Source organism: Pelophylax lessonae (assembly GCF_965119305.1).
Source record: "Pelophylax lessonae genome assembly, chromosome: 5".
NCBI classification, from domain to species: domain Eukaryota; kingdom Metazoa; phylum Chordata; class Amphibia; order Anura; family Ranidae; genus Pelophylax; species Pelophylax lessonae.
The window spans coordinates 254,747,327-254,763,398 of NC_138772.1; the positions used below are offsets into that span (position 1 = coordinate 254,747,327).

Genomic DNA, 16,072 nt, shown 5'->3' on the forward strand with positions numbered 1-16,072 from the left:
GATGGATGGAGCCAAATACAGGACCATTCTGGAAGAAAACCTGATGGAGTCTGCAAAAGACCTGAGACTGGGACTGAGATTTGTCTTCCAACAAGACAATGATCCAAAACAAAGCAAAATTTACAATGGAATGGTTCACTAATAAACATATCCAGGTGATAGAATGGCCAAGTCAAAGTCCAGACCTGAATCCAATCGAGAATCTGTGGAAAGAACTGAAAACTGCTGTTCACAAACGCTCTCCATCCAACCTCACTGAGCTTGAGCTGTTTCGCAAGGAGGAATGGGCAAAAATTTCAGTCTCTCGATGTGAAAAACTGATAGAGACATACTCCGAGCGGCTTACAACTGTAATCGCAGCAAAAAGTGGTGCTACAAAGTATTAACTTAAGGGGGCTGAATATTATTATTATTATACAGGATTTATATAGCGCCAACAGTTTGCGCAGCGCTTAACAAAATTAGGGCAGACATTACAGTTACACTACAATTTGTAACAAAAGGAATCAGAGGGCCCTGCTCGTTAGAGCTTACAATCTAAAAGGGAGGGTCAATTGATACAAAAGGCAATAGCTGTGGGGGATGCGCTGATGGAGCAAGATAAAACAGCGTTATTAGTTAGTAGCCGGGTAGGCTTCTTTAAAGAGAAGGGTTTTCAGGGATCGTCTAAAGATGGATAGATTAGGGGACAGTCGGACAGATTGGGGTAGAGAGTTCCAATAATAATTTTGCACGCCCAATTTTTCAGTTATTTGTTAAAAAAAAGTTTGAAATATCCAATAAATTTCGTTCCACTTCATGATTGTGTCCCACTTGTTGTTGATTCTTCACAAAAAATTACAGGTTTTATATCTTTATGTTTGAAGGCTGAAATGTGGCAAAAGGTCAAAAAAGTTCAAGGGGGCCGAATACTTTCGCAAGGCACTGTATCTCCTAGCAAAGCTCTTAGGTATGCCAACCATGCGTTTCGAGGAACCTCACTGACTAACTGACTCACTGAAAATAGGCAGGAAAGGGGAACACCTTAGTCACCTTGGAAGATTTGCGGATGCCAAACTGCTTTGGCGGCGGCGTCGACTCAGCATCAGCTGAATCCTCCTACTTCAAAATTTCCCACACTGACACAATTAGGGCCTCCACCAGCGCTTTTTCATGGGCAGCTGCGGAGGAAGAGGACTCATCCTCACTATTCCAGCACTCAGTGTGCGTGGACGCAGACCCAGTGGGCCGACTCTCGTCTACGGCGGCAAAATCCACCTCAGATTCTGAGGAGGCAGAGGATACAGGTGAAGGCGGGGAGTGCTTATTGCTAGGCCTCCTTTGCAGGGCTACCTTGGACCTTGGATACAACCTTGGATACAAGTGACTGCATCATTGCCGCCAGGGCAGACTGAGACCCAGAGGGTCCCGCAGCTTCCAGGAGTGGGTCAGGTAATGATACACGCTCCAAAGTCTCCATTGCCAACAAGGGGTTAAGCAGAGCCGCGCACAAAAGAGAAAAAATTTAATTTTTGTAAGAACTTACCGTAAAATAATTTTCTCTGTAGTCCTCTGACAGTCGCCGCCCGATGGTATTAGCCTTCACTAATAGGCAATGGTGCCCTCTGCTGGTCTTCCTGCAGAAGGGCGTGGATCAGCGGCTGGCGCTGACTACGGTCAAGGGTCAGTTGTCGGCCTTGGCCATCTTTTTTCAGCGACCTTTGGCGTCACATTCCTTGGTCTGCACCTTCATTCAGGGGGTGCGGCATTTGGCTCCCCCGAGGAGAGCTCCTTTGCCTCCATGGAATCTAAATTTGGTTTTGTCTGTGCTACAACAACCTCCCTTTGAGAACATCAGAGAGATTCCTCTGTGTAAGTTATCCCAGAAAGTTGCCTTTCTGGTGGCCATCACGTCGGCTCGCAGAGTGTCTGAATTGGCGGCCTTGTCCTGCCGTTCTCCTTATCTGGTGCTTCATAGAGATAAGTAGAGATAAGGTGGTTCTGCGACCAAATCAGTCGTTTCTTCCCAAGGTGGTTTTGCGACCAAATCAGTCGTTTCTTCCCAAGGTGGTTTCTTCATTCCACCTCAATGAGGATATTGTGTTGCCTTCGTTGTGTGCACGACCCAAGCAGCCTAAGGAGTTTGCCTTGCATTCCCTGGATGTGGTCCGGGCGGTCAAGGTCTATCTGTCCGCCACAGAGTCGATTCGACAGTCCAATTCTCTATTTGTTCTTCCTGAGGGACCTCGGAAGGGATCAGCCGCCTCCGCGGTGACCATTTCTAAGTGGATCAGACAGACGATTGTTCAGGCCTATTCCATCAAGGATCAGGTTCCTCCTTACACTGTGTCTCTGATCGCAAATACCTGTCTCCAGCCCACAGTACCCAAGTATCTGTCTCCCACCCATCAGAGTAAGGGTCCTTTCACACGGGCGGTCCAATCAGATCCGTCTGTCAGTTTTTTAGGTGGATCTGATCAGATCTTCCATGCATCCCCCTATGGGGCAGCGGATGTCAGCGGTGACATGTCCGCTGACACCCGCTGCCATCCGCATCCGATCTTGTCCGTGAAATCCGGACAGATGGAAACCCTATTTTCTATCTGTCCAGGGGATCGGATCAGATCGGATGAGAGCGGACAGGCGGTCTGCTCTCATCCGATTCCCCATAGAGAGCAGTGCAGAGACCGAGCTGTCATCCACCTGCTCAGCGGGGATCGGCGGATCGATCCCCGCTGAGCAGAGAATGGTCTGCAACGGAATTTGGACCATGTGAAAGGAGCCTAAAAAAGCTTTCCAAAAAGGGGTCATTTGGGAGTATTTGTACTGTCCTGACGTTTAAGGGCCTTAAAGGAGGAAGTAAACACTCCTCTGCAACTTGTACCTTTATGTAAGCCTATATTAAGGCTTATCTATAGGTACTGTAAATATCTCCTAAACATGTAACGTTTAGGAGATAAATGGATTTTTGTAAGAACTTACCGTAAAATCCTTTTCTCTTAAGCTCATTGACAGACGTAGTCTTCTTGATTCTCAAGAGCTGGGTTATGTTGTCTCCGCAGGAGTAGGACTAGGCAGAATGACAAAAACGTTCTGGCTCCACCCTAGGGGCAGTCCCTGAGGGTATATCCTCCCTCTCTCTGCTACAGGGAATCAGTTCTGTTTAAAGCAGTACAGAGAATTTAACCCAACCCAACTCAATGATAGAGGGGCGGGTACTACGTCTGTCAATGAGCTTAAGAGAAAAGGATTTTACGGTAAGTTCTTACAAAAATCCATTTTTCTCTATCGCTCATTGACAGACGTAGTCTTCTTGATTCTCAAGAGCTGGGACATCCAGAAGCAGTGCCACAAATGAGGGGTGGGATTGACAAAATCAAATCCAATCTAGAAGGCCCAACCGGTGCCAAACTAGAAGTTTTAAAGGCTCATTATAAACAAAGAATGAGGCTAAAGAAAAATTTTTCCAACGGAAAAAAACCCTCGAGGTAGACCACTGGTCTCCTCAAATTGCGGCCTGCAAAACCTTGCGGCCAAATGAGGCATCAGACGATGCCATTACATCAACTTTAAAATGTTTAGAGAAGGTATGCACCGACGACCAGGTAGCCGCCTTGCACACCTGGACCACTGACGCCTGATGGCGAAAGGCCCATGACGCACTAAGTGCCCGAGTGGAGTGCGCCTTAACAGGGAACGGGGGCTCCCGACCCTTAATAGAATAAGCCTGCACTACCGTCTGTCTGATCCATCTGGAAATGGTCGCGGCAGATGTAGGCAACCCCTTTTTGGGTCCATCTGGGATCACAAAAAGTGAATCCGTCTTGCGAAACGAGACTGTCGTTTTCAAGTATACCCTGATCGCCCGGACCACATCCAAGGAGTGCAAAGCAAATTCCCGAGGATGACTGGGCTTAGGACACAGGGAAGGTAATACAATTTCTTCATTCAGATGAAATTCTGAAACCACTTTTGGTAGGAAGGATGGATTCGGACGAAGAACCACCTTATCTCTATGAACCACCAGATATGGTGAACGACAAGATAATGCGGCCAGTTCTGACACCCTGCGTGCAGAAGTAATAGCCACCAAGAAGGCCACCTTCTGGGACAACGTGGGTAGAGGAATCTCCCTAATATCTTCAAAGGGAGGTTTCTGAAGAACCGACAACACTAGATTAAGATCCCAGGGGGGTAACGGCGCGTGCACTGGCGGAGCCAGATGTCGCACCCCCTGGATGAAATTCCGCACCAAGGAATGAGTAGCCAAAGGCTTCTGAAAGAAGATGGCTAATGCTGAGACCTGAACCTTGATAGTACTCAAGGCCAGTTTCTGCTCAACCCCTTGTTGCAGAAAAGCCAATATTCGACTAATCGAATAAGACCGAGGACGGAACCCCAAAGGTTCACACCATGCAATGTAGGACTTCCATGTGCGATGATAAATCTTTCTGGAAGTCACTTTCCTTGCTTCAACTAGAGTAGGAATAACTGAAGCTGACAAACCTTTGTCCTTCAGCACCTGGGTCTCAATAGCCAGGCCGTTAAAGCCAGCGATCGTAAAGCAGGATGGAAGATCGGTCCCTGAGACAGTAGATCCTCCCTGAGAGGAAGTCTCCCTGGGACGTCCGCCACCAGTCTGACCATGTCGGCGTACCAAGCTCGACGAGGCCAGTCCGGAGCTACCAGGATTACTGGGATTCCTTCCTCCTCTACCCTGCAAAGAAGTCTTGGCAGTAACGCGAGAGGAGGGAAGGCATATATTAGCTGGTATTGCCCCCACGGGGCGATCAGTGCGTCTGCGGTTTCTGCTAGAGGATCGCGGGAGCGAGCCACGAATCTCTGAACTTTCCTGTTGAATCGTGATGCCAACAGATCCACATCCGGGGTGCCCCACCGTAGGCACAACTGGTGGAAAACGTCTGGATGGAGGGACCATTCCCCCTGATCCAGGGTCTGACGGCTGAGATAATCTGCCTGCCAATTCTCCACCCCCGGAATGAACACCGCAGAGATTGTTGGAACAAATCGTTCCGCCCAGCGAAGAATGCAAGCCACTTCTTTGGCCGCTCGGACACTCTTGGTGCCCCCCTGATGATTGACATAAGCCACGGCCGTGGCATTGTCCGACTGGATCCGAACCGGGCTGCCCTGGAGCTGCTCGGTCCAGTGAATCAGACAAAGTCTGATCGCTCTCAGTTCCAATACATTTATCGGTAACCTGGATTCTTCCGGGGACCAAAGTCCCTGGACAGATAACTGACCAAGAATTCCTCCCCATCCGGATAGACTGGCATCCGTGGTCACTATCGTCCAATATATTGGCAGAAATGACTTTCCCTGACTGAGCATTGGAGACCGAAGCCACCAAACCAGAGACTCTCTGGTCTGTTTGCTCAATCGTATCTGATTGTCCAGGGATTCCGGATTCCGATTCCATCTGAGAAGAATCTCTTGCTGAAGAATTCGGGTATGGGACTGGGCAAATGGGACTGCTTCGAATGAAGCCACCATCAACCCCAGAACCCTCATGCACGTCCGAAGGGAAGACCAGCTGTTGGACAGTAACAACTGGACTGCTGATTGAATCTTTCGAAGTTTCCCTACCGGAAGGAAAACTCTCGTCCTGACTGTGTCTAGAATTAGACCCAGATATTCGAGCCTCTGGGTGGGAACCAGAAATGACTTTTGCTGGTTCACCAGCCACCCGAATTCCTGTAAAGAAATCATAGTAATTTCTATGTTTTGTAGCAAGGTCTGAGGAGACTCTGCATGAAGCAGAAGATCGTCTAGGTAACCTAGAATCGATATACCTCTTTGGCGCAGAAGTGCCAACATTGGGGCCAACACCTTTGTGAAGACCCGCGGAGCCGTGGCGAGACCGAAAGGTAACGCCACAAACTGATAGTGGTTCTCCTCTACGGAAAAGCGTAGAAAACGCTGATGTCCTGCGAAAATGGGAATGTGAAGATAGGCGTCCTTGATGTCTATGGACGCTAGGACATCCCCTGGATGCAGGAAGGCTGCTACCGTGCGAATGGACTCCATTCTGAATCTTCTTATGTTGACGAAAGAATTGAGTGCTCTTAAGTCCAGAATTGGACGCACTTTGCCCTCTTTCCTGGGTATTGTAAACAGGTTTGAATAAAACCCTTGAAACCGTTCTGTCCAAGGAACGTGGACTACCACTCCTTGTTGTAGTAAATCTGTGACTGCTCTCCTCAGATCTTCTAAACGATCTGCGGATAGACGGATATTGGAAGGGAAGAATCGCGCCGGTGGGAGAGATCGAAACTCGATCTTGTACCCTGACCTTATGACTTCGCAAACCCAATTGTCCGGGATTCTGGAAAGCCATGGATCCGGGAACCGGCGAAGACGTCCCCCCACCCCAGTTATGGGTGGGGGCGCACCTTCAGGCTTTGGATGGTTTATCTTCAGGTCTGGAGGGGGCGGGCTTTTGCTTGCCCGACCAACGACCCCTGACGCCTCCTGTAGGAGCTTTGGAGGACTTAGTTTTTTCACCCGCTGGACGAAAAAACCTCTTGTGAGCAGAAAAAGAAGGCCCTCGTCTTTGACGAGTTCCTCTACTTTTAAAATTTTGCGGTAAAAAGGTGCTTTTTCCACCGGTGAGATCCTTAATGATCTCATCTAAGTTGGCTCCAAATAGACGCTCTCCTGAAAAGGGGATATTAGCCAATGCTTTTTTGGAACCTTGGTCGGCTAACCAACCTTTTAGCCACAGTGTACGCCTGAGAACCACTGCTGAGACTGATGCTCGCGCCATTAATGGAGTGGCGTCTAACGCCGCATCACATACAAACTGTAACCCCTGTATCATTTGTTCCAACAAATCTGATACCGCCTGAGGGACTTCTTCTAAGTCCCGGCGTAACCACTTGGTCCATTCAGTTACAGCCTGCGAAACCAGACCAATAGCAATTATTGGTCTGAAAGCTGATCCAATCAAGGAAAACATGGTGCGAGACATAGCTTCTATCTTGCGATCCACTGGATCTTTAAAAGACGGAGCGTCTTCTAAAGGAATAACCGTGGCTTTATTCAATCTAGCAATAGGTGAATCCACCACAGGTGGTTCTGTCCATTTCTTAATAAGGGTTTCCTCAAAACGGATAACGCCTGTCAATGCGTTTAGAAATATTAAAAGTGCGTTTTGGCAGACGCCATTCTTCTTCGATTGGATTGCCAAAACATTTGGGCAATGGAAAAACCTTCGCCACTTTGATGCGCTTTTTAGTCCCAAAAGGGATCTCAGTTTCAGCTATTTCCGATGGAGTACCCTGTAACCTTAAAGTCTCTTGAACAGATACAATGAGTGCGTTTACCAACGCTTCCTCTCGGGCTATGGCGGATGCCGAAACATCCTCCTCACTGTCTGAAGAGACAGGACCCGAGACACCAATACCAGATGAAGTACCTGCAACTGCAGAAATAGGCTCAGAGTCTGAATCCGAAGTTTCAGATAATAAGGGGTTAGGCGGGGGTCGCTTTCTTGCGCCCTGTCCCTGACAAGCCACTTCCACCCGGGACACAAAAGTTTCCATAATAGCTGACAAAGATTCAATTGTCAATGGGGTGCTGGAGGATCCCGCAGACCCCTCGAGGGGATCCGGAGGAGATACATGAGTGGCAGGGTCCATGTTAATACAGGACACCTTTGCCAGCAAAAACAAAAAAACTTTTTCCTTTTTTTTTTTTTTTTTTTGTGTGTCTCCCCCTAGCGCAATAGCGCCCCTCAGAGTACCTGCTTCTCGATCCCAGAGAGAGAGAGAGGGACCCCCAAGGCTCACCAACCGATGCAGCGCAGTTTCCAACAAACTGCAGTCAGCGTCTGTCTTACACAGACTGGAAGGAGCTGTTTGCTTTTTTCCCGGGCAGAAGGCGTGGCTCCGCCCCCTGTGTACGCCTTCCGGCGTTCCCAGCCCTCCACGAGGTAGCTGGGCTCACAAAACATGGCCGCCCCCATAGAAGAGACATAAGACTCCAAAAACATGGCGGCCGGCGTGACCTGAGGACATACATGCATTCGGTCTACGGCAAAATGGCGGCGGACCGCCGATATCGTCTTCCCAGCACATCCACCTGCACTCTGCTAAGAGGTGACATATGGATCTACAGAGATACACTGCACATAAGGTAGGATTATACCTCCTATGTCTGCTGTAATTTACAGTCTGCTGGGTAGAGTGTTAGCTCTTGAACCAAGTCCACTTCCCACAAACACATGCTGTATTACAAGGGGGACTTGTAAGTATCAGATATATACTGACCATATATGGAGGGGCCCATAATATATACTGCCTCATAATGAGGAAAAAAGGGAACGTTTACTCACCATACCGAACCGACAGGCACCCTCTCTTCACAATACCCTCTCCACCGGGGTGGGGGTTTGTGGACGCCTCGACTCTCTGGTACCTGGCGTCCAAGCGAGCTTTTAACTCGCAAAGTCAGTCCCTTTGCTGGGACTCCGTCGTGGCCGACTCAGCGCACTGGTCTGCACGCGCTCTTAGGCAGAAACCGGGGTGACCACTGGATCTCAACATCCAGCCCGTCGCCCGGCCCCGCATACTTACTTGAATATGTCGCGGCCGACCAAGCGCAATGCCATGGTCTGTGCGCGCTCGTAGGCCGGCTGGGGTGACCACAAGTGTCGCTCAGTCCGGCATTTTTGCTTGAAGATCTCACAGGAAAAAAACACTGGAGAAAACTACCTAAAAAAATGTCTTTTTCTTAAAGAAAAAAAGTCTTGCCAGGACCAAAAGATCCCAGCAAGGAACTTAGGTCCTTACTCCTGACTAGACAGAAAAAAACTAATTCCCTGTAGCAGAGAGAGGGAGGATATACCCTCAGGGACTGCCCCTAGGGTGGAGCCAGAACGTTTTTGTCATTCTGCCTAGTCCTACTCCTGCGGAGACAACATAACCCAGCTCTTGAGAATCAAGAAGACTACGTCTGTCAATGAGCGATAGAGAAATTTACTTTGCATGCAGCCAGTGACATCACTGGCGCATGCGCTCTGAAGGAACGGCCGCTCGTGCCATTCCTTCAGAGCCCCCTGCCAATACCGTTGGCTCCCACGCGCATTCGCGGGAGTGACGTCATCGCGGCTCCAGCCAATTAGATGGCCGGATGCCGCAAACCCGGAAGAAGGACGACACAACATGTCACCCATGAGAGAGGTGAGCGGTCGGTCGACACTTCGGGGCTTCGTTCTTAGGTATTTCATAATGAGCTAGTATGCGATGCATACTAGCTCATTATGTGTTTTTCGCTGACACACACAGTCCCGCCTCCTAGCCCGGCTTCTTTGATGGACAGAACACCTGGCCAACCAGGACGTGTGACGTCTATCAAAGAAGGCGGGCTAGGAGGCGGGACTGTGTGTGTCAGCGAGCGCCCAGCAATTACAAGCTGTTACAGTTGGATGATCCGCGCTCTGACACTGGCATAGGGATTATCTCGCGCGATCATCTCTTCCACTTAAGGCAGCTTGCTCCCTCCTTCTGCGCTGCTCTGCTCCCGGGGGCTGGAAGAAGTTGAGTGCCCGAAGATTGAGCAGCCGCTGCCTCCCTGTGTGACTGCATAGAAGGAGCGGTGGGGCGGCTGCATATAGAGGAACTGATCTTTGCTCAATTCCTCTATATGCAGCCGCCCCATCCCCCTCCTATCCAACTTTTTTTTTTTTTGCTGGCCCCCCTAGTGCTGTACAGCTCCCCCCACTCCTGTCCAGCCCCCCCCCCTCCCTCTTCAGCCCCCCCAGTGCTCTTCAGCCTCCCCCCTCCAGCCCTCCCCAGTGCTCTTCAGCCCCCCCCCCTCCAGCCCTCCCCAGTGCTCTTCAGCCCCCCCCCTCCAGCCCTCCCCAGTGCTCTTCAACCCCCCCCCCCCTCCAGCCCTCCCCAGTGCTCTTCAGCCCCCCCCCCCCGTGCTCTTCAGCCCCCACCCTCCAGACCCTTGATGGGCACTGATGAGGCTGCACTGAAAACATTGTTATTAATATTTATTTTTGTAACTTCTGCATTAATGCAAAAACATTTAACAGTGTAATTTTATGAGATAATTTATGAGGGCGTGTTTAGGGGTGGGGCAGGGTAGGAGTTGGGTGGGGCAACTGGTGGCAAGTAACCCTGATGGCCTGGCTAGTAGCTCAGGACTTTAAATTTTGAGCCCTGTCCTATTTGGTAATCAACTGCTAGGAAAGAAGATTAAGAGTTAATTAAGCCTAAATATGCATTCCAATTTAGGTGACTGACCTACAAAGTGGGTTGCATTAATACAGTTTAATCATTCCATACCTGCTGTAATGATGTACAGTTCTGACAAGATCCTGCTGCTTCTGATGCGATTCCTGCAACGTTTGAGGGATTCTCCCCGGGCATCATGGTGCATGAATTGATAAAGTGGCCTGGTTAACTTGGAAAATCAGATTTAAACCTGAAAATAGGAAAACAAATGCTGTATGTAAAAGCATGCAGTGCACTTTTTCTTAAAATAATGTACATACTGATTTAGTTCACATAGCTAGTTCTGCAGAATGTTTAGTATTGCAGACCTCTGTAGTCAAACAACGTCATGGCGGAAGAACACTACCATCCAAATAAGAATTATAGCTTACCAAAAGTTACATTTCCAACATACCAGTAAGGCCCCTTTCACACAGGCGGACCGTTCTGATCCACCTGTCCGTTTTTTTGGCGGATCTGAACGGATGCCTCATGCATCTCTATGGGGCATCGAATGTTAGCGGAGACATGTCCGCTGACATCTGATCCGTCAAATCTGGACGGATGGAAACCCTATTTTCCATCCGTCCAGCGGATCGGATGGGATTGGATGAGAACGGACAGACGGTCCGTTCCCATCCGATTCCCCCATAGAGAACAGCGGGACCTGACAGCTGTGTCTCCGCACACAGCTGCCATCCGCCTGCTCAGCGGGGGATCGGTGGATCAATCCCCCGCTGAGAAAAATGGAGTCCGCCTAACGGACTCCCTGTGTGAAAGGGGCCTAAGTCTGCTGAAACCTCTATAGCAGCCTTTTTCAACCAGGGTGTGCCTCCTGGGTTCTTTAGGGGTGCCTTGGCAAAATTTCAACAGATTTCCACAGGTTTTTACTTTGTAGAATTACAACTCTGGGTACTGTGCTGGTCAAGCCACTGGCACCCTGACAACCCTGGGCGCTGTGCTGGTCAAACCACTGGCACCCAGACAACCCTGGGCACTGTGCGGGTCAAGCCACTGGCTCCCTGACAACCCTGGGCACTGTGCGGGTCAAGCCACAGGCATCCTGACAACCCTGGGCACTGTGCGGGTCAAGCCACAGGCATCCTGACAACCCTGGGCACTGTGCGGGTCAAGCCACAGGCATCCTGACAACCCTGGGCACTGTGCGGGTCAAGCCACAGGCACCCTGACAACCAGTGTCATCACTGCTTTGTAAGGAGGTTGACAGGTGCTTGCACAGCATCCTTATTTACTCCTCCTCATCCCTTCTCCATCAGCACTGGGGTCACATTAGCAAATAAAGAAGAGAAACCCTAGAATACTAGTCCGTACAAGTTTGCAATAGTGGAGGAATAAATCACTTCTAATGTTGGATGGCCCATGTGTATGTTGCTGCCTTATGTAAAACTATTATTTTCAGGGTTTTTTTTACATTTTAGAATGGGGTGCCTTGAGACTGTGCAGAATTGTTAAGGGTGCCGCAGCTGAAAAAAGGTTGAGAAACACTGCTCTATAGTATGTTATATAACATTATGTTGCATGTGTAGAACAGTGTTAATTTTGGCAGCAAATTTCAATTTAGTTTTAGTCTTAGTCTTAGGACTAAAATGGCATTTTAGTTTTAGTCCCATTTTAGTCTTCTGCAAGTGTTTTAGTTTTAGTCGTATTTAGTCGACTAAAACTCCAGTATATTTTAGTCGACTAAAACGCCCTACATTTTAGTCGACTAAAACTCATTTTAGTCATCTATAATCAAATGGGTGTAGTTCAATTGTAATTTGTAATGCATTATTTAAGCATTTCTCTACAATTTCCAAACTCATTATATACTACTGCTGGTCCTGGAGTGAAAAATCTAATATGTTATTATTTATGCTTTGAGCATGCACCAGTGTTAATTTTTGGCAGCAAATTTCGATTTAGTTTTAGTTATAGTCTTTTGACTAAAATGCCATTTTAGTTTTAGTCGTATTTTAGTCTTAAGACTAAAATGCCATTTTAGTTTTAGTCGTATTTTAGTCATCTGAATTGTGTTAGTCGACGAAAACGTTTTAGTCGGTTTTAGTCGACGAAATTAACACTGGTGTAGAAAGATGATACATTGTAACATGCCCATAGCACAATACTAAAATTGGTCAACCAACTGACAAAAACCCACTACCACCTGAGGGAATGAACGTAATATTTTGCTCCCATAAATTTCTCTGTAGAAATTCTTTGCCTGTAACAGTCCATTTCTATCCCTACCAATCCCCCCTCACCTGTTTTTTTTACAGCCATTTGTTACTTATTTTACCAAAAATGCCGCTGTCAACAAATATGGGAGAGGGTAGGGCTGTGAGGAGCCACACTGTTATGTGGTGTAGTGATGGTCTCTGCTTTTATTTATGCTTTAGGGATGTAGCACCCTACAAGGTAGGTCCTAGGTAAAGTATAGTGGGCCTTGTCTGCTTATCAGCAGGGCCATGATTTTTAGCTGGGCTGTCATGTCTCCCAGGTGTGGCTGTTGAGATTGGGGAGTCTCCCCAGTGTGCTCCATGAGAGGGTTCTCATTGAACAGTGGAGGAAACCAAGCCAATGGCACACTCAGGCCTGTATCTACCCCAGAACGGCAGATTCTGCCGCACAGCATTCTGAGAATGGGTATAAATTAGAGGGGAGCACATGACGCAAGGTCTTTGGCGGGAAGCAAAGTCCCAGGAGGGAGAGTACGGCTGTCTCTTCTCCTTTCAGAGGAATCGGGTGTCCCGGGCGGCTTGCCTAGTGAGAGGGGACAGAAGGCTGAGCTGAGCTGCAGAGAGGATCCGGTGCAGAGGACCAGCGGAGCTGAGAGGGCTCCAGTTTCAGGAAAGCATTCCCAGTTCGTGAGCAGTGCAAACTGCCCCTGGGGGTCTTCCTAGAGTGAGGGGACCACTCCGGTGAAGGTCTTAGGGATCCAGGAGCTAGCTAGCTGGTGCAGAAGCAAGTGTAAAGGGGGTGCCAGTGTTGACCCTGAAGAGCAAATAAGGTGCCAGTGTGTGGACCCTGAAGTGTAGAGGGGGTGCCTAGTGAGAGGACCCTGAAGTACAGAGGGGGCGCCAGGGGTTGGCCCTGAAGTGTTAAAGGGTACAGCGTGCAGTGCACAGTGTTGAGAGGTGCAGAAGCAGTATACAGAGGCTACCTCAGTCAGGAAGGACTGGAAGGAGCAGTGTTTGGGACTTTTAAGCTAATCAGAGTGTCAGAAGTCAAGTTCAAGTACAGTACAGCAAGTCAGTGTTTTTCAAGCGCCAGCAAGCATTGGTTGGCCTCTAGCTGGCGTCAAGACATTGCTGAAAGGCATTTTTCTTCAAAGTGTCCCATTTGTACCTAGTTGAGCCAGAGGAGTATCCCACTCATTCCCTTCTCCCATCCCCAATATAAAATAAACAAAACAAACCAAAGATGCCGGACTGGTCTTTGACTAAAATCTCACACTTGGGTATTCAGCTTAAAAGCGGTTGTATACTCAAAAAAAAAAAAAAAAAAAAAAAAAAAAAACCCTGCAGGACAAAGGCATAGTGAGCTAGTATGCATCGCATATTAGCTCATTATGAAATACTTACCTTAGAACGAAGCCCCAGCACGGTCGTCTGGACAATGCTGAGGGAGCTGACATGCTGCCTCGGCGTCTCTTCCTGGTTCGGCGGCTCCGGCGCTGTGAGTGGCTGGAGCCGCAATGACGTCACTCCCACGCGTGCGTGCGGGAGTTTCACTTTCCGGCAAGATACGGCAAGGAGCTCTGAAGATCCGCCGGACATTCAGAGCGCATGCGCCGCAGACGTCAGCGGCTGCATGCACGTTGAATATCTCCTAAACCAGGGGTCTGCAACCTTTAAGACAAAAAGAGCCACTTGGACCCGTTTATGAAGGGAAAAAAAAAACTGGGAGCCGCAAAACCATTGCGATATTTAAAACAAATATAACACTGCATATATGCCCCCTTTCAATGTAGTGACCAGCATACATGCCCCTTTCAATGGTGGTGACCAGCGTACATGCCCCTTTCAATGGTGGTGACCAGCGTACATGCCCCTTTCAATGGTGGTGACCAGCGTACATGCCCCTTTCAATGGTGATGACCAGCGTACATGCCCCTTTCATTGGTGGTGACCAGCGTACATGCCCCTTTCAATGGTGGTGACCAGCGTACATGCCCCTTTCAATGGTGGTGACCAGCGTACATGCCCCTTTCAAAGCAGTGACCAGCGTACATGCCCCCTTTCAATGCAGAGACCAGCGTGCGTGCGTGCCCCCTTCAAAGCATCACTTCACTTACCTGCCGTCACCGTGCCTGGCGTGCTGCTGACGGGAGTCGGGTCTTGGTCGGACGTCTTCTTCTTCTTCCTCGACCTGCATTCGCTACGCTGCCCTCCTCTCTGACGGCGGGCGGGAAGGTGACGTCGGGACGGTGCGTGACTAATGCACGCACCGCCCCCCATGCGACGTCACCGGGTTGTCCTCTATGATTGGTCCAGCCTGGACCAATCACAGCCAGGACAGCGCCACAGTGGGGGAGTGTCGGGGCCCATTGCTATGCGCACTGATGACACCCAGAAGGCCGCCAATTGGCGGCTCTGCGTAACGCACAGTGCGCCTCCTTCCCTCATCCACCCCGGAGCCGCAGCAAAGGTTTAAAGGAGCCGCATGCGGCTCCAGAGCCGCGGGTTGCCGACCTATGTCCTAAACCGTTATAGGCTTACCTGTAGGTAAAAGTCATATAGCGGAGTATACTACCGCTTTAAAGGGGCTGCTGGCGTTTCCGGTAACCATGGCAGACCCACATCAGGCCCAATGCCTGGAAATCTTGCTACAGGTATATGTAACCCAAAACTTTTTTTGTTTTGGTTAGAGTAGGAAAGGAAAGGAAAAGGAATCAAAGTCATGCTTTTATTGCTGGTAATAATAGCTGTGCTTTAAACTGAAGATAAAAACTGGCCAGCAAAAGCACAAATAATTTTAATGTCTGAGAAATTGATAATAGAATTTACACCTTCAAACAGCGCTTTTGCCTTTAGCCACCGGTTATGCATGCCATCACTCTGTGTTGATGAGCTCAGCTCTAGGGAGAGCCGGGTATAAACGCACTCTGCTGTCCGTTTACATCAGGCTACCACCAATCTTGTCCTTTTCCATTTTGTTTTGCCAGATGTGGATGGACCCCAGATGTAGGCTGTGTAAGTGGACAAAAGTTCATAGGGCTGCAAGGACCTTTCTGATCAGGTCCACCTGAAAAACGGACAGGCGGACCTGATCAGGATACTCGTGTAAATGGGTCCTTACTGTTTGCTAGCATTGTCTGCAGGTAATTCATGTAAAAATTACTTAAACAGCAGTTTCCTACATTCCCAACCGCATTGACAGGATATATTCAAGAAGAAGATTTTCAGAAAAGTACAAAAGTTGTATTTATTGTTCATTTAACCACTTCACGACCACCCGCCGCCTTTTTACTGCGGCAGTGCGGCTCTCCTGCGCGAACCGATGTAGACCTATGTCGGTCGCTCGCCTGCAGCTAGGGGGCACGCTCCCGCCTCCCGCGGGGATGCCGATGCACGGGCCAGACGCCTGACACCCACGATCGCTACCCGCTGAGAGAGAAGGACGGGCAGCTGTTGTAAACACAGCTGACCGTTATTATCTCTGCAATGATCACAGAGCGCCTGTGATCCTGCTATATAGGAACACAGGTCTCTGCGATCACTTCACAAGCCACGCCCCTAGGTACACATTTAACCCCTTGTTCACGTACTGTGTTAACCCCTTCCCTGCCAGTGTCAACCCCTTCCCTGCCAGTGTCATTATTACAGTAACAGTGCATATTTTTAGCACTG

The 16,072-nt window shown here is 49.1% G+C and overlaps 1 protein-coding gene across 1 annotated transcript in view; it reads right to left on the minus strand.

The window, feature by feature from the left end:
- The window catches only part of ICE1 (interactor of little elongation complex ELL subunit 1), a 478,826-nt gene that overhangs the window by 438,566 nt on the left and 24,188 nt on the right, over positions 1–16,072 (minus strand). Inside the window, exon 2 of the mRNA XM_082258761.1 lies at positions 10,296–10,434. Coding sequence (XP_082114887.1) covers positions 10,296–10,382 — 87 coding nt within the window. The 5' untranslated portion in view covers positions 10,383–10,434. The remainder of the gene's footprint in view (positions 1–10,295; positions 10,435–16,072) is intronic.